The sequence below is a fragment of the Vicia villosa genome, unplaced genomic scaffold (assembly GCF_029867415.1).
Source record: "Vicia villosa cultivar HV-30 ecotype Madison, WI unplaced genomic scaffold, Vvil1.0 ctg.000339F_1_1, whole genome shotgun sequence".
Taxonomy (NCBI): domain Eukaryota; kingdom Viridiplantae; phylum Streptophyta; class Magnoliopsida; order Fabales; family Fabaceae; genus Vicia; species Vicia villosa.
In genome coordinates, this window is record NW_026705151.1 from 66833 (window position 1) to 86355 (window position 19523).

The 19523-nt window shown below is 31.6% G+C and overlaps 1 protein-coding gene and 1 long non-coding RNA gene across 2 annotated transcripts; both read left to right on the plus strand.

Moving 5' to 3' along the window:
* Positions 1-14752: 14752 nt before the first annotated feature.
* On the plus strand, positions 14753-15634 carry LOC131626958 (prohibitin-2, mitochondrial-like). Its single transcript, XM_058897791.1, has 3 exons — positions 14753-14812; positions 14894-15106; positions 15390-15634. The coding sequence occupies exons 1-3, from the start codon at positions 14753-14755 to the stop codon at positions 15579-15581; spliced, it is 465 nt and encodes a 154-aa protein (XP_058753774.1). The 3' UTR covers positions 15582-15634.
* Positions 15635-16199: 565 nt separating this feature from the next.
* Positions 16200-16791, plus strand: LOC131626929 (uncharacterized). Its single transcript, XR_009291345.1, has 3 exons — positions 16200-16270; positions 16427-16489; positions 16577-16791. It is a non-coding gene; the product is annotated as an uncharacterized LOC131626929 (long non-coding RNA).
* Positions 16792-19523: the final 2732 nt, after the last annotated feature.

The window sequence follows — 19523 nt, forward strand, 5'->3', positions numbered from 1 at the left end:
GTTTGTTGGATTGTTTTGTCTGTTGGATTTGTTTTGGCAAAGTTGTCACAATAGAGTTTTTACCTTGAATCGTTTTGTCTAGGTAAAATCGAAACGTGAAATCATAGAGTTTACATCATATTAAAATAATATTATATATATATATATATATATATATATATATATATATATATATATATATATATATATATATATAGAGAGAGAGAGAGAGAGAGAGAGAGAGAGAGATGAGGTATATTCTTACTCCAAGAGTAAGTTATTATAACTTACTCCACATCATGACCATTAACTCTTTTCAATCTAATGGTTAAAAATAATAAGTAATTAATGTTAGTTTGAGAGTGCGCCTAAGAGGGGGGATGAATTAGGACTTTGAAATTTTATCCGGTTTTAGAAACAAGTTGTTCTTATTTTTCTGGATTGGTGCAAGAGTTTAGAAATGTGTTACTTTTCTTTTCTGATTTATGATTTGTGGTGAAAGCAAAAATGCGAAAAAGTAAAGAACACGGCGGTGTATCCTGATTTCCCTCACAATCCGAGAGTACTTTAGTCCCCTTTCAACACGAAAGAGATATCACTATTGTTAGATATTTTTGCAAGCTTAAACCCAAGACTTTCCCTACAATCTTCTAACAACAAAACCACCAAGAACAATACGCTTGGAATAATTAAGTTGAAGTGAGAACAATCCTCTCACTTTCAACTTTTTGCTTCCAACAATCCTGGACAACAAGGAATAAAAAACCAAGTAATCTTAATTCAAACAATCCTGGAAAATAAGATATGAATACAACAAGATTTTTGAGAATATGAAATTTGTAGAATAATTATCACTTTGAGTGATGTATCAATATAATTGATCTTCTATTCCCAACAAACAATTCCCTCAATGTTATCCAAGTGTTCAATGAATGAATGGTATGAAACTTTGAAAATTTTCAATAAAAATTAAGTGCAGAAAGTTTCAACAGAAAATTCTGATATGAAACGCTTTGAATTTTGAAAGATTAAAAGAATTAAAATTGTTTAAATTGTAGAAGAAATAGGTGACTTGAAATCTGAAAGAACTGAGTTAATATAGTCTCTATACAACTCTACAAAATAGTATAATGCATGAAGAGATGTCATGATTCAAGAACAAGACCATAAAAATTTCTGTATAGAAAATAAAACATTTTCGGAAACTACTTCAGGGTAAGCGTTTACCATAACTGGGTGCCCGGGTTCCACTAATGCAACGTTCAAATTTTTTCAAAAAAATATGCAGCGTAACCGGTTACCATAATTGGGTGCCCGGGTTCCACAAATGCAATGTTTAAATTTTTTTCAAAAAAATATGCAGGGTAACCGGTTACCATAACTGGGTACCCGAGTTCCCCTGCTACAAATGAAATCTTGAATGCAAAAACGAGTAGGGTAACCGGTTACCATAACTGGGTACCCAGGTTCCCCTGCTACAAATAAAATCCTGAATGCAAAAACGAGTAGGATAACCGGTTACCATAACTGAGTAAATGATTCCTAGTGGCCCAAAATGCAAAAATACTTTTGAAAATGATGTAAAAGCTTAAGTTTTGTGATAAAAAACATTTCAAAAGATTATGGCATGAATGAAACATTATTATGAACACTTGTATGAACATATAGAGGTTGAATGCTATATACCTTGACATTTGATTTAATCACACAAAGATTTCTTCAAGACTTGATATATCTTTAAACTTGACTTGCTTAGATGAGTTGAGTCATTCCATTTTACAACCATTCTTCGCATGATAGTTTGTCTTCATCAAAAACACTTTAGGAAGCTTGACTTCACATTCTCCCCTTTTTGATGATGACATCCCCTTCTTGAAATTTGATCCAATCTTGTATTTCTCTAATCTTGAATCTCCCCCTAAATCAAAGCTCCCCCTTGATTCATGAATGAGAGTCCGCTTGAAATTTTTCTTGCTACAATTGTTAGAGAAATATACATATACACATACACACTAAGCCTTCTCCCCCTTTGTCATTAGAAAAAAGGAATGGGGAAAGAAGATGAAAATAAGTAAAACATGATGTATGTTAGGAGTTAGATAAAAAAAAACATAAGCACAATATATAATCTTGAATCTCTTATGCGAATGCTCCCCCTGTCTATGATAACTCCCCCTTGATCAAAGTTCTCCTTTGATTTATATAGAATTTGCATCTTTCTTTTGGGCTTCTATGGTTAGAGACAAGCGCGCGCGCGCGCACACACACACACACACACACACACACACACACACACACACACACATATATATATATATATATATATATATATATATATATATATATATATATATATATATATATATATATATATATATATATATATATATATATATATATTCTCCCCCTTTTTCATTAGCAAAAAGGATGGAAAAAAACTTTTAAAAATATAGAGAAATTTATAAAAATAAAAGCAATTTATACCTATGAGTTTTACCTCACGAGTGGCTTCATCAAACATTCATCTTTGGTGAATATGTTTTTGAAGCCTTTGTCAGAAAGTTGACTTTAATTTAGAAGATTTTGCTTTAGTCTTTCAACATGAAGTACATCTTCAATTGGATGTGAAAGTAAGTACTTCAACTATTTCAATGCCACTAATTCTTCCTTTAAGGTATTCCCTAAATGTGAAATAACCCTTGGTCTTTTAGAACTAGATTTGAATGTTAGTTTATGTCTCTCATCAAATGCTTAGAACCACCACTTATCAAAACATCATAGATTTAAAGTGGTCCACAAGCAAACATATAAAACAAATTAAATTTGACTTGGTACCTAATATGCTTTGGGTCCATCATTGTTAGTTCCCTTCTTAACCCACACATAATGTCCACTTGCTACACTAAAGTTTCTAAAATAGCAAGCATAAGGCGTGTGGCCAAAAATACCACAATAAAAGCAAGTAGGTACAAAATTGCTTCTATATCTAGGAGTATAAGATTTCTTCTTAACAAAACTTTTTCTTTTATGATAATAATGAATCTTTTGAACTTTATTCACTTTTTCCTTGTTGGATGGTCACTTGCCTTAACAAATATAGTTTTACTAGTACTTGGTTTGTTAAACTTTGAATGACCAAGACCATTTTTATCATTAGAAAATATTTGTTGTCTAAGGACACCCTCCAACCCAATTTGTCCTTTTCCATATCTTTCAAGAACTCTCTTTAATTGGAAAATTTGGAAGGAAAGTGATTCACAATTATTACATACAAAATTCTGTTTTTGATCACAAATCATCTTTTGTTTTTCATTTTTCAAATCTTTTTCCATTATCTCAACTTCTTCTAGATATGAAATCTGTTTCTTTTGATATGATATTGTTTTGTATAAAATTTTGCATTCATTTAAGAGTTCATTTATGGCACCTTGTGCATTATTATCATAAAGGTAAAATTCATTACTAACCTCATCGTCTTCATCATCGGAATGGTGTGCTGCTGCCAATGCAAGATTCACTTGTTCTTTATCTGATGATGAGCTTATTTCATTATCATCCCATGCTACATATGCTTTCTTTGGCCTTTTGTCCTTATTTCTCTTGAAATATTTATTCTTCTTTTCAAGTGTAGGGTATTCACTTTTTAACATGTCCTTTTTCTCCATATTCAAAGAATTTAACCTTCCTTGTTGGTGCTTCCCTTTTAATGACCTCCTTTTTCCTTTCTTTTCTTAAAATTTTTTTAAACTTCTTGATAAACTCATTATCTTCATCACTAGTGGATTCATCCTCTTGATTGCTATCATGATGTCTGACTCTTGTCTTTAAGGAAATTTTTTTTGAATCTTTTACTTGAATTTCATGGGTTTCAAGTCTTCCGAGTTTCGTTTCATATTCTTGAAGTTTTCCTAACAATGTTGCGGAAGTCATTCTGGATAGATTTTTCTTCTTGGATATTGCCGTCACTTTTGGTTTCCATTCCCTGGTTAAGGATCTAAGCACTTTAAGATTGAGTTCCTCGATGGTAAGAGTCTTACCAAGTGCTTTCAAGTAATTTACTAAGTGCACAAATCTTTTTTGTAAGTCGAGGATGGATTCTCTCGGCTGCATTTTGAATAACTTGTATTCTTGACTCAACGTATTTAATCGAGATCTCTTAACTTCAACAGTTCTTTCATGATTTTCTACTAGTGTACCCCATATTTCTTTTTCCGTTGTGCATGCCAAAACACGAAAGAATTCATCCATGCTAAGAGCACCTTGAAGAAGATTTATAGCCTTTTTGTCATTTATAACTTTTCTCTCATCATCTTCATGCCATGAATTTTCGGTCTTGATAGTACTAACACCGTCAACAACAACTCTTAGAACATAAGGACCATCTACAACTTATTTCTAAACATATTTTCCTTAAGATTCTAAATGGGCCTTCATGCGTATTTTCCAAAAATCGAAATATTTACCACAAAATAGTGGAGGCTTGTTGTTACTACTACCATCTTAAAAAACTAGATTTTGATTTGCGGAAGTCATCTGGGTCTTTTAGGAACAGGTTACCTATAACTTGATCTGAAGCCAATTGTAAGGTATTGAGTGCGCCTAAGAGGGGGGTGAACTAGGACTTTGAAAATTTATCCGGTTTTAGAAACAAGTTGTTCTTATTTTTCTGGTTTGGTGCAAGAGTTAAGAAATGTGTTACTTTTCTTTTCTAGTTTAAGATTTAAATGAAAGCGGTAAATGCGTAAAAGTAAAGAACACGGCGGTGTATCCTAATTCCCCTCACAATCCGAGAGTACTCTAGTCCCCTTTCAAGATGAAAGAGAAATCACTATTGTTAGATATTTGTACAAGTCTAAACCCAGGGCTTCTCCTACAATCTTCTCAAGAACAATACTCTTGGAATAATCAAGTTGAAATGAGAACAATCCTCTCAATTTCAACTTCTTGCTTCCAACAGTCCTGGATAACAAGGAATACAAAACTAAGTAATCTTAATTCCAACAATCCTGGAAAATAAGATATGAATACAACAAGATTTCTGATATGAAGCACTTTGAATTTTGAAAGATGAAAAGAATTGAAATTGTTTAAATTGTAGATGAAAGAGGTGAGTTGAAATCTGAAATAATTGAGTTTATATAGTATGAATACAACCCTACAAAAGAGTATAATGCATGAAGAGATGCCATGATTCAAGAACAAGACCACAAAATTTTTTGTTGAGAAAATAAAACACTTTCAGAAACTGCTTCAGGTTAACCGGTTACCGTAACTGGGTACCTGGGTTCCACTGCTACAACGTTAAAAAAATTTCAAAAAAATATGCAGGGACCATTACTGGGTAACCGATTCCCACGGGCCCAGAATGCAAAAAAATACTTTTGAAAATGATGTAAAAGCTTAAATTTTGTGATAAAAACATTTCAAAAGATTATGGCATGAATGAAACATTATTAGGAACACTTGTATGCACATAGAGAGGTTGAATGTTATATACCTTGACATTTGATTTAATCACACAAAGATTTCTTCAAGACTTGAAATTTCTTTAAACTTGACTTGCTTAGATGACTTGAGTCATTCCATTTTACAACCATTCTTCGCATGATAGTTTGTCTTCATCAAAAATATTTTAGGAAGCTTGACTTCACAATTAAATGTGAAAAGAAAAAACTAATACTTATTATTCTCAACCATTAGATTGAGAACAATTAATGGTCAAAATATGGATTAAATTTAAAAGAGTTACTACAAATCTTAACCATCAATTTTCATTAATCTAACGGTTTTAATTGATCATTTAATCTAATTATTTTTGGAAATATTTTTCTATATAAAAATTAATTTAATATTCCCAAATTGTAAAGGAATCAATAATTTAATATCTTAACTTAATTATATAGCAAAATATATACTTTATCATTATAATAAAGTGTAATATTTCACCAATCGTTAGTTGGTTCAGTGGTGATTGGCGCTGAACTTGGTAGGGAGAACCACGGTTCGATCCCCACAACTGCGATCGGGAGGGGGATGGAACCACTTGAGTCCAGAACTGACCCCCGAAAATTAACCACCCAGTCATATAAAAGTAACATCTAAGAGATTATCCAAAAAAACAATAGTTTTATAAGTTTTCCAAGTTTAAAAAAACAAATATTTTCATCTTCATCTTCAACTTAATCAAAAATTCAATCATTTTAAAACAATATCTTCATTAGGGTCACGGGCTAGGTGATTTTTAAAATTTGACAAAAAAAAAGGTAAAATTAGATGAAAGTAAAATTCAACGATTTTACATGATTTCATCGATTTCTGAGTGATTTAAATCATTTAAAATTGTTCAAGAATACAATTTTACTTTAAAAGGTTTCTACCTGCAATTTAACATGAAATGCCGGCCTAAAAATGTGAAATTTATCGAGTTTAGGTTTTAAATTGCAATTTTAACCACCTTGTGTTTTTGGACTGGATCCGTGAACGACCGCCTTTTCGTATAGTGATTTTTTTTAAATTATTCAAAGTTTTATTAATTAAAAGATAAACACCATAAAGACAAAAAAAAAAAGTTATTAAACACCGAATCTAACACAATAATTTGTATGTCAGCCGAGTCAAACATGAAACCAAACATACACTTAATATTTTATTTATACATTCTTCAAATCAAACTTGTACTCAATCTCATGTAGCTCATGTAGTTAACAGAGTTAATTTGCTTCAGCAAATTAATATCACTCTGAATATACATACATAATAATAATAATAATAATAATAATAATAATAATAATAATAATAATAATAATAATAATAATAATAATAATAATAATAATAATAATAATAATAATAATAATAATAATAATAATAATAATAATAATAATAATAATAATAATAATAATAATAATAATAATAATAATAATAATAATAATAATAATAATAATAATAATAATAATAATAATAATAATAATAATAATAATAATAATAATAATAATAATAATAATAATAATAATAATAATAATAATAATAATAATAATAATAATAATAATAATAATAATAATAATAATAATAATAATAATAATAATAATAATAATAATAATAATAATAATAATAATAATAATAATAATAATAATAATAATAATAATAATAATAATAATAATAATAATAATAATAATAATAATAATAATAATAATAATAATAATAATAATAATAATAATAATAATAATAATAATAATAATAATAATAATAATAATAATAATAATAATAATAATAATAATAATAATAATAATAATAATAATAATAATAATAATAATAATAATAATAATAATAATAATAATAATAATAATAATAATAATAATAATAATAATAATAATAATAATAATAATAATAATAATAATAATAATAATAATAATAATAATAATAATAATAATAATAATAATAATAATAATAATAATAATAATAATAATAATAATAATAATAATAATAATAATAATAATAATAATAATAATAATAATAATAATAATAATAATAATAATAATAATAATAATAATAATAATAATAATAATAATAATAATAATAATAATAATAATAATAATAATAATAATAATAATAATAATAATAATAATAATAATAATAATAATAATAATAATAATAATAATAATAATAATAATAATAATAATAATAATAATAATAATAATAATAATAATAATAATAATAATAATAATAATAATAATAATAATAATAATAATAATAATAATAATAATAATAATAATAATAATAATAATAATAATAATAATAATAATAATAATAATAATAATAATAATAATAATAATAATAATAATAATAATAATAATAATAATAATAATAATAATAATAATAATAATAATAATAATAATAATAATAATAATACTAATAATAATAATAATAATAATAATAATAATAATAATAATAATAATAATAATAATAATAATAATAATAATAATAATAATAATAATACCACTTTCTTATTTCTCGTTGTTAAGTCCAATAATACATGACATGTATGTAGTATTATACACCGATTTATCATTTTATTCAAAGATAATAGTACCATAGTACCATACAAACTTAAAGGACATAATATGTATAGAATACCTTAAGGATGGTTTTAATAATAGAACTTAACAATTTGGGACACCAACACCACAAGCTTCAGCAACCCTTCTTGAACCAGGAGAATTAACATATGGCTTCGTGATTGGGTTTTTGAGGTAACCACATAAGCATGATTTTTGATCATTCAATCTGCTGCAACATGTTGCAGAAGGTGCAGTGTTTGTCTGAACTGCATGTAAACATGGACTCAGTTCTAGTGCATTACAACCACCCTCAGCAATGGAAACCATATTAACCATAAGAACTGCCACAATCATCATTGCACACACAACCTTCATCTTCATCATCCTCACTAAATTTCTACTTAGCTAGTAATTGCACTAATTTTTGAGTGAGTTATATTGCTTAATTCCGCTATGTATTTATAAGCATAGAAAATTTGAATGCTCAACTCAGTTAATAACTATTGCACCTTAATTTTAGTGGGAAGCTACTTCCTTTGTTCCTTTTTACAATGTTGCATTTAGAATTTTCTACAAGACAGCTATCAGATTTTGTTATTTTTCATATTATTATGTACTTTTCTCTTGTAATATCGTTATCAAAGACTAGTAATAAGAAATATTGTTTGTTCCATCCCTTAGCTCGTGAGTGATGTTGAAATTCAAAAGAAGACATATGTAGCACCAAGTCCAGCAGCCAAATCATTATCAAAGACTAGTAATGAGAGGAATTGTCTTTCTCTTGGTCAAAGTCATTGTAAATGATTTTTCTCTTCACATTATTGATGCACAAACATAATGTTTACTTTAGAGCCACGGAATTATTATCTAATACTCCCTCCGTCCCACAATGAGTGACCCAACACACCATTTTACAAAGATTAAGAAAAGTGTAAAAAAGTAAGAGAGATAATATTGTTTTTACTATAATACCCTTATCATGTATTGAAAATTGTGAATTTTTAATTAATTAGAGGGTAAAATTGAAAAAATTGTATTGGAAATTGAAATGGATCACTCATTTTGGGACACCATATTATTCCAAATGGGTCACTCATTGTGGGACGGAGGGAGTATCTAAGAACAAATTGTATTTAAGTGTCCAAATCTTTTAATCATTAATTTTCACCCTTCTTTATAATTGAAAATATGATGAATCTATGTCACAATAAAATCTCTAGTCTTCATTCTTATTAGTGATTCAGTCAAATTCAAAAATGCATATTTTTCTCCTATTCAATTGTACAAAAAAATGTATGTTGATTTAAGTGTCGATCTCCTATTCTGTGGACTATTTACCAAAGATTTTATTTCTTTCCTCCTTTGACCTGACACCCACCATCTAACGGGTCTGAGTGCATCTTTCTAACCGATTTCTAGATGCCACACCAGATGAGTTGACTCTACTAACTTAACCAACCTCTTGACAAAAGGTTGTCAATTAGTTCTTCAATTATAGTTCCTCTAAGGACAGGTCACTCTCTCTATAGAGATACATTCTTGCCCCATCAAGTAATAACTTGAGTCCAATACTTATTAAAAATGTTCGTGCACGCGAGCAAAGAACCAGGCTCTAAGTGACATACCTTAGCATATGCCTCCTCTCTAAGAGGAATGACCAAGAAAAAGTGATCCTTAAAATGTTTCATACTATCAAAATAAGCCTCGAAATATAGGATGATTTTTCTCTGAGAGAGTAGATCGTAGCCACTCACGCAGTTAGGGCTATTTTGAGTTTTGAAAATATGGAAGAGCTAAGTCACAGTCGGTTTGCTTGCTTTATATTAATTCGAACTAATGTTGGAAAACATTGAAAAATTCCTAGGTCACTAGATATAATTGTAAAGGGCAATAAGAAGATGGCTTAATACACCAACATCAAATTCATTGCAGAAAAAGTGATAACCAATGAGAGAGAACATACATTTGTAAAAAGGGATCACACACCCATCGTATTAACTACATATCCTCTTGCCCTCATTTGGAGCGAACAGCCCAGTCAGCCGCATGACCCACGACAATTATAACTTGTTCAAAACCATCTTCTCGAACAAAAGTGGAAATAGTCTCCGATATTTATGAGTTGATCCAATCTTCTTAAATATCCTTAATGCTTTCTTACCTCAAATTTTTTACAGAAGTGTTAGATCTGAAGATTAGAAACAATCTTGAAAATAGTTGTTGACTTGGGTTTTGTTTTTTCAGTCTAAATGGTTGGTCTCGACCATAGGATCTAACGAATTTGGTGATTTGTCCCGTCTAGGGGAGATGTTAACATTAATCAAATAATTATTGGTTTAGAGGCCAGGGTTCCATAAGTTTTGGACTTAGTGAAATTTGGAGTTTCCAGTGTAATAATACTAATTGCACACGGTCTAACAAGGCTAAACGGATAAGATCAGACGTTTATCCGAGAATACGTGTAAAGCTTGCAGAGGTGAAGGTTGCATGGCGTTGGGAACATGGAGATGTTTGCTGAGTCGACCATTGTAGACGGTTAAATTAGGACTAGTATATAAGCAATATTTGTTTATAGTTTTAGGGGTCCGTAATTTTACACAAATTCTACATACTCAAAGTACCCCAATTGTTAGAGAGAAAAGAGTGATTGAAAAATGTATGTACTTGCATTTCATTTATAAGTTAAAGTTATTTCACTTTTCATTGTCATTTACTACATTAAAGTTATTTTCATAGGTTCTTTTCCATTTCGACTTCAATGTCAAATGTGCTCAAACTTATATTCTTTGCACAACCTATCCTGGGATATTTTCGAGTTTAATCCCTTATGTGAAATTAAACTTTCCTTTGTTTACTAAATTTCTCAATAAACAAATTGGCACACCCAGTGGGAACCTTTGTGCGAAAAAAATTTATCCTAAAATTTGCATATAGGTTCTCCATTTATGAAACTTCTAAGTCTTAGTGTGCATAAGATTAAGAAGTAGTATGGTAACTAAAAGGGACCTTATAAGAAAACTAGGAGTTACGTTAGAAGAATAGTTAATCTAAGGAATAACACGAATGGAGAACAACCGTCCAATATTACAGGCAGATCCTGCGTCGTTGCGACATCGACTGAGGCAAATGCCTCCACGCCAAGCACGACGTCCACACCGTCGATTGTGCAAGAGGGGGCAATAATTTTCCCGATAATAAAGGCAAGTATCCCTACGTCTCCGAGACTAAATGTGGCAAGTGATTTTAGGCCTTATGCCCCGAGTTTCACTATGCCTATACTCGGTCTGGAACAGCCTTATGGCATGCCAACATCAACGATGGAAGACTTACAAACGAATGCGTCAACATTTTCAGATAACGTAACAAATGCTTATTCACCATTTTTAGCATCAGGATCGACCATATGCAACTCGGGTCGAACCACTCAATCCCAATTGGGAATGGGATTTTCTTCTCAAGCCATGCCAACTTATCACAAATTCTATGGTGGCGATGAAACAACAAATTGACAAGAGTAACATTGAAATGGTTAACTTACTCACCCAAAAAATGGGTACTATATTCAACTCTTTGATTCAAAATATGAGTCATAGTTACTAATAATTAGTTGATCAAATAACTCGAATCAATGATTTCTTTGGTGTCTCTCATGCACAAGTTCAACCAATTCACTAGTGCAAAAATGACAATACAATTTATAAATTTACACCCATTATACTAAAAACGGGTGTAAATAAGACACAAGATGGCAAATTCGTAAATAAAATCTCATTTTTAATATTGACAAGTAACCATGGACACCCTATTTTTAAAAAAACGGGTGTAAATTAAAAAAAAATATTATAATCAAGTGTTTATTACTCCCTTTTTTTCAATAATGGGCGTAAATAGGAAAAGTAAAAAAAATTAATTTTTATTTATAAAATAGTATAAGTTAATATTTGTATTTCTCTTTCTCCTTTCATTGAACCCTAATCACCATTTTTATGCTCTTAGTTTCACCGTGACAACTCCAAATATTTCAAACCCCAATTCCACATCAACCATGAATCATTCTTCACAACCCGAAACACCTCCACCCTCTCTGATTCCATCACCTCGTCCCAACCCGAACCGCCACCACTGTCTGATTCCGCCGCCAATCCATCATTTCCCGAACCAGCGCCACCGTCCTATTCCACCACACTATCTGAACCACAATCACCACCTTCGTTGTTCCATTCCTTACTCAAACCCCCGAACCCTCTCGGGGTATAGCGGTTCCGTATAAGATTCCAACTTTGAGTTTCTATATAATATTTATTTTAGGTGTTAATTTATATTCCTTGAGCAGCAAATATCAAGGTTATTGAACCAAGATTGAGAAATGTAGCATGGAAAGAAAAAGTTGACGGCTGAAAAATGACACCATACCTCAAACAGACGCACACTGCGGCTCCACTCTTGCCGTTGCGGTTTCCGTTCAATCAACCATACTCGTTGTTGTGTTGTTATTTGTTGTTGTTGCAAGCTGTAATTGATGAATTGATGGAGAATTGGTGCAAAATTTGTCAATTAGTGCTATGCTCACCAAGTGTTTGGTAAAAGTTCTGAACCAAGATTCTTCTTCCTCTATTTTGTTGGAACAAAAGATATTGTTATTCTATGCCATGGTCTTCGAGCTTCTAAGGTCTGTTTCCGTGGTTTATCGACTATGAGTCCATTATTCATATTTATATTTATTATTATCCAAATTGTTACAAAATATGCAATCTGATCTCATAGGCCTGTAATTTCCTCGATTCAGTATTTCTAAGTTGGAATTTTGTTTTCAATCATCAGGAAGATATTATTATGACATGGCTTGCTATTGCTTTGGAGAATGTTGGAATCAGTTCTTTCTGCTTTGAGAGAAATTCCTAGACTCTCAAACTTCTACGTTTTACAAATTGGGAAGGATCATTTCAAAATCTATCATTGGAGTTCTTGATATCTATGGGTTTGAAAGTTTTAAGTTTAATAGGTAAGCTAATGATTTCATCCAACATTTATGATCAGCCAAATACCAGATAAGATAAACAAAAATGTGGGGTAGTTTCAAGTTATGAGAAAACAAGATCAGTGATGAAAACTTTGGAGTTGCTGTTATGAAACATTAAGTTATCCAAGTTGAATAGAAAAATATCATTTCCTGTCTTAGCGACTGTGCCTCGTTCCGTTGGAGCTCTTTCCAGAATACAAGTGCTTCGGTTTAAGAGTAGGTATGACTCTATCGTCTTCTCCGCGCTTAGCATTCTTGTTTCTCGTCTTGACAGATTTCCTAGCAATTTTAATTGCCTTAATCTTTTGAGCAGAATCCCTGAGGCCTTCTTCAGGCACAACTTCATGAGGTGGACGGGAGACCGACCTGGAATGTGACCGTGATCTACTTAGACACTGCTTCTTTCTAGGTGTGTCACCATCAATATCACCATCAATAGGATAAAAAAAAGAAGTAAATGTAACAATTTTATACCATCAGTTTTTTAATACTCTCTGATTTAATCTAGTGAGTTCTATAGATAGTAATTATTATTGCATTGAAAAATAAAATAATCATTCATTTCATTTTGAGACAATTGTTTTTGAGTCATTATTCATTGTGGATAGTGGGACAGATTATGTACATCAAGATAGTAAATTCTGAATGTAGTACAATGTACAAGAAGAGGAATTTTATCCTGTAACTCTATGATAGTACATTGAATCTATTCTTCTATTAAATGGATTTGTGCAGCTTGGAAAAAGTGAGATAATTATAAGTAATTAAGTGATTTTATTTTAAGCACCTCAAATGTATAGGAAGAGTCCTATTATTATTTATACTACCTGATGTTATCTTTGGTTTCTTTTCTTATCAGTGTGTGAAACCAAACAAGAAAGATTGTTAGGAGCCTCTTGCAATGATAATCATCTCAGTCCCGGATCTGTTTTAGAAGCTTCATTTTCTTCTAGTAGTCTCGACGAAAGCTTAGGTAAATTCTAACTTGATAAACTGCATTCAATTTAAAAACGATTCACACAATTTCAATTTATTTATTCTCTTTCTGATCTTTGATTGAATTCCAGGACGTGGTTTTCACCCTGATTCTGTGAGTTTCTCGTATAGCCAGCCAGAAAAAATGGAACATGACGACGAACTTTTAGATTCTGCAGTGTCTTTTAATAAAGGAAGTATAAGTAAGATACTAATTGATATTGTCAACCAAATTTCTATGGCATTACAATGGTTATATTCTTTCGGGACACATTTCTCAAGAAGCAAGCTCAACAAGCTTTTCTTCCTCCTAATCTCGGTTAAAGCCTCTTGCTGTTCCGGTGTCAATTCAGTTCCATCATACTCAAAATCATCATCTTCAGCTTCTGCCTGACTGTCATTGATTTTCTTAGACTTCATCTTTATCTCCACTCTCTGATTCAACAATCTCTCACAAGCTGCATTTTTCAAAATCTATCATTGAAGTTCTTGATATCTATGGATTTGAAAGTTTTAAGTTTAATAGGTAAGCTAATGATTTCATCCAACATTTATGATTTAGTACTTCAGAATTTAACATTGTATCTAATAAAATTCATTTTCTTAGTTTTGAGCAGTTATGTATTAATTTTACAAATGAGAAGCTATAACAATATTTTAATCAGGTATGGTAGTTTCTTATAAAATTTATGATTTATATTATATAATACTTTTAAATCTTTCCATGAGTTCCGATTCAACTAGAAACTATAAGTTTGAAGAAATGTCAATTGTTTCCTGGAGGGTTCCTCACAAATGCAGGTTGGCCATATACTTGAGCCTTCCTGGAGGGAAATATCTGTTTTAACTGACCTATTCTTTGAAGGCTGTTAGCCGTGAAATCCGAAAGATCCTGACCGAGAGGGCATCCAACTTTAATATTGCTCTTGATGATGTGTCAATTACTACTCTGACCTTTGGCAAGGAGTTTACTGTTGCAATTGAAGCCAAGCAGGTGGCTGCACAAGAAGCTGAGAGGGCGAAATTTGTTGTGGAAAAAGCTGAGCAAGACAAAAGAAGTGTTGTAATCAGAGCACAGGTAAGAAGAAACTGTTAATCCTTATGCAGTTACTGCTGTGGTGCATTTTCAAAGCATATTACAATTGGAAATTGCTGGTTGCGCTTCTATATATCCCCAAAATTCAAACTGTCTTATTTGTTTCCTTGATCATGATGTCGGATTCATCTTTTATAATGATTGACAAGTGTCTTTGTTCACAAATCTGCTTGTCAAGTTTAATGTGTTTTTAAATTAAATAATGTTTTGGCAATTGCCAGTTTTACACCTCCGACGATTATTGACTTTTCTTACAAATCAACAGGGTGAGGCTAAAAGTGCCCAACTGATTGGACAAGCCATTTCCAACAATCCAGCTTTCATCACACTCAGGAAGATTGAAGCTGCAAGAGAGATTGCACATACTATATCAAACGCAGCAAACAAGGTTTTCCTGAATTCAGATGATCTTTTGCTGAATCTTCAGGAGCTGAATTTGGAGCCTGGCAAAAACTGAGCTGGTTAATCTGTTTATGGTTCTCAATAATTTTCAAGTATAAAAATATGATCGATTTATGGGGAGATATATTTTAGGTAAGAAGTATGCTTCTGGGAAATTTTACATTTGAATCAGATTACAATCATCTAGTAGATGCATTATGTTGCATCGGAAACATTGCAAATCAATTTGGCTCTACTGTGTCTAAGTTTATGAGTAGCCTCTATACTCAACCAAATTAAAAGGTTAGTTAGGAGTCAAGCCAGTCGTGTCGTTCACATTCTATACTTTGATCATAGCATTTCTTGAATTGAAGTTTTTATGCATAATGAAATGATATCTGTTTTCACGTGATAAATATGAAGATGGCGTTGCTTTTTCCAGCGAAATGGATAATCTTTGACCATTCAAATCTAATTAAGCTATATAGTTATCAGAATATTTTTTGACAAGCTGTTAATAGCATTTGTACTTGCAATATCTATATAAATAATGTGTTTTATTTATATGTTTCTGATTTGATATTTATCTTTATATATTTAACATTTAGGAAACCTTAGTAATTAGAATTTGAGAAATGTTAGCTTTACATTCAATTTTATTTATTTTTAATAATTATCTTTAACTTTTTTCCCTCTTCCCATAATGTTACCAACGAAGGCATGGCATTGGTGAAGCACGCCGAAGATGCTGCAAGTAACAAAAAGGTATGTGCCTGAATTAGCAATTCTATAATTTTGCTTTTTTTCAGGTTGAAAAGATTTAATTTCTAAATACAATAATTGAGGAAAGACTAGTGCATGCATATTTTGCAATATTTAAGTGTTGACAATTATTTTTCATTATTTTATGGACTTTCGCAGTACATGTTCAACAAGTTAGAGCTTCATGTACTCATTTTAGGGATTGACAAGGCTGGCAAAACGGTAAAACATTTTTTAACCTCGTAGTTTTTAAGAAATTAGAGGTTTGTTGTGTGGCTCTGAATTGCTATGTAATGAATAATTTTGTAGACTTTGCTTGAGAAGATGAAGTCGGTGTACACGAATGTAGAAGGTCTTCCTCCGGATTGAATTGTGGAAAGCAATTGCTTCTCCAGGGCGTGGTATTTTGGCCATGGATGAATCCAATGCTACATGTGGAAAGCGGTTGGATTCAATTGGACTAGAGAACACCGAAGCTAACCGTCAAGCATGGCTTGGTTAAAATATAATTTTTATGTGTATGATTTTATAGTACTTGAAATATTATGAATGCACATGATTTTGTATACTTTTTGGTTAATATTAAAAATATTTTGACTTAGTTAAAATATGATTTTTATGTGTATGATTTTATAGTATTTGCAATATTATGACTGAAAATGAAAGATAACTAAATGGTGTATATGAAATAGGGTGTAAATAGATTTAAATATAATATAATTGTTCATTCATAAATGGCGTATTTACACCCGATTTTTATTAAATAGGGTGTAATTAAGAACGTATCTACACCCGATTTTAATTAAAATAGGGTGTAATTAAAACGTAATTACGTCCAATTACACCCGATTTTTATTAAAACAGGGTGTAATTAAAACGTAATTATGCCCAATTACACCCGATTTTTACTAAAATAGGGTGTAATTAAAAACGTAATTATGCCCAATTACACCCGATTTTTATTAAAACAGGGTGTAATTAAAAACGTAATTACGCCCAATTACACCCGATTTTTATTAAAACAGGGTGTGATTAAAAACGTAATTACGCCCAATTACACCTGATTTTTGTTAAAAATAACGGGTGTAAATTTGTTAGACATTTCTCACCCTGTGGATATACACCCGATTTTTATTAAAAATAATGGGTGTAAATTTAATAAAAAACGGGTGTAAATTAACATTTTTGTACTAGTGATTGTACAACCTCAGGCGATTAGGCCGACTCAGGATGAAAGGGTAGACCCATAGGAAAACACAGTCAATCAAGACCAGTAAATGTAGTCAAGCAGAGACCTAGGGAATTCGAACCAGCAAACCCGTCATTTTTTGTGCTTAGCCGAAATTAGGACGTCGACCAAATCGTCCATCAAGTTCAACAAGAAAATATGGCAGGACAAAATAATCTTGCAACCATGGTCAAAAGAATCATGGCCCATAATGGAGTTAATGTAGGCCTACAAATGTCGGATTATACACCCCCTCTGTTGGAGTATGTATTCCAGACAAAACTCCCAAGATGTTGTAAAGTCCCTAAGTTCACCAAAATTGTTGGTGACACTAGTGAGTCCATAGTCGAACATATTGCTCAATATTTGACTAAAGTTGGGGATATAGCGAATAATGAGAATTTAAGGATGAGATATTTTCCTAGTTCTCTTACAAAAAATGCTTTTACATGGTTTACAATGCTCCCTGTGCACTCCATTTCTCGTTGAACTCAATTAGAAATATTATTCCATGAACAATTCTATATGGGGAAATCTAAGATTAGCCTAAAAGAATTGGCAAGTGTGAAGTAAAAGTTCGCTGAAAACAAGGTGCTTCACCCAAGTTCCTGAGCATGAATTGGTCGAGATCGCCGTTGGGGGTTTAGATTATTCTATTCAAAAAATTGGATACCCAATATCTAAGGGATATGAACCAACTAGCGGACAGAGTTCGACAAGTCGAATGGTTAAAGGCTGAAAAAATCTAAGGCAAACAGGGGTAAGAAAGAAAAGGGTGGCTTATACCGACATAGACGAGAATGACCAATCTTCAAACGTCGAATTCAATCATGATGAAGAAAATGAGGTTGACCTAGCCGAGTTAAAATCAAGGCCCCTATATGTGTGTAAACGTCTTATGCAAGCAAATGGGAAGAATCCTGTCGAGTCCAAAAATTGTGAAAAATTCTCAAAGAAAACCTACACTTTCGATGTGACCAAATGTAACGAAATCTTTGATTTATTAGTTGCAGATGGCCAAATTTCAATGCCACAAGGCGCAAAAGTGCCACCATTAGAATAAAGAAAGAAGAGAGGTTGTTACAAATATCATAATTTTTTAGGGCATAAAACTTCACAATGTTTTATTTTTAAGGATCTTGTCCAAAATGCATTGAAAGAAAGAAGGCTCAAATTTGCTGACAAAATGAAGGCACCAATGAAAATTGACTCCAACCCATTGCAGATTGGAGAGGCCAACTACACTGAACCTATTGAAATTAACATGGTCGAAATTATTAAATATGACATGGAAGAAAATGTTGGCGAAAGCAATGAAAATCAGATGAAGGTTGTTTACCCTAAAGTTGAAGAATGTCTGGTCGAATTCTTTAACCGTTGTAAGACCAACTAGTCAAAGGGGATGCTATGCCCAAGATGTACTGCGGTCTTTGATATAAAGGCTGCTAAGGAGGTGGAGAATGCTCGACAGGACCAATAGACAGGAAGATATGGAAATAACAAGCCTCAGTTCTACTTCGATAAAAGGGGTGTATCCCCAAAGAAATCATAGAAATTCCCAGCTCATTAGAGGAACAAACCTGGTATTTATGTGTCGACATCCAATGCTCTACAAGGGAAGTGGGTGCGACCTACAGGCGAAGAGGGATCGAATAGCTAGTTATGGAATATTTTTGAGAAGGGAAGAGGCTCCTCATTAACATATTGAGAGAAATTTCAGGTATCGGAGAAACATTCATACGCGCCCAACAACTACAAAGAAAAATCCAACGTCGAAAGCCCAACAGAGGATGTTTCAAAGGAAGAAGAAAGTAGAGAATGAGGTTGTTGAGTCAAGTAGCAATAAACCATATCCAAACCATGTTAATGATCAAGTCAAGAAACTAGAAGGAAGGGAGTTATTTTCCCCTATGTCGTTCATGGCAAAAGGGAAAGCAAAAGAGGAAGTACCACTCCAGGACAACGAGATTGTGACAGATAATTTTGATTTAGGGTCGGAGGATGACTTCGACCTGATATGCAACATGG

What these genes read in the sequence shown, in the direction of transcription:
- LOC131626958 (XM_058897791.1), top strand. Translation starts at nt 14,753, where the DNA reads ATGAGTTCCGATTCAACTAGAAACTATAAGTTTGAAGAAATGTCAATT. An exon ending in TGTCAATTGTTTCCTGGAGG is followed by an intron (nt 14,813 to 14,893) that starts GTTCCTCACAAA and finishes TATTCTTTGAAG; the next exon opens with GCTGTTAGCCGTGAAATCCG. An exon ending in GTGTTGTAATCAGAGCACAG is followed by an intron (nt 15,107 to 15,389) that starts GTAAGAAGAAAC and finishes ACAAATCAACAG; the next exon opens with GGTGAGGCTAAAAGTGCCCA.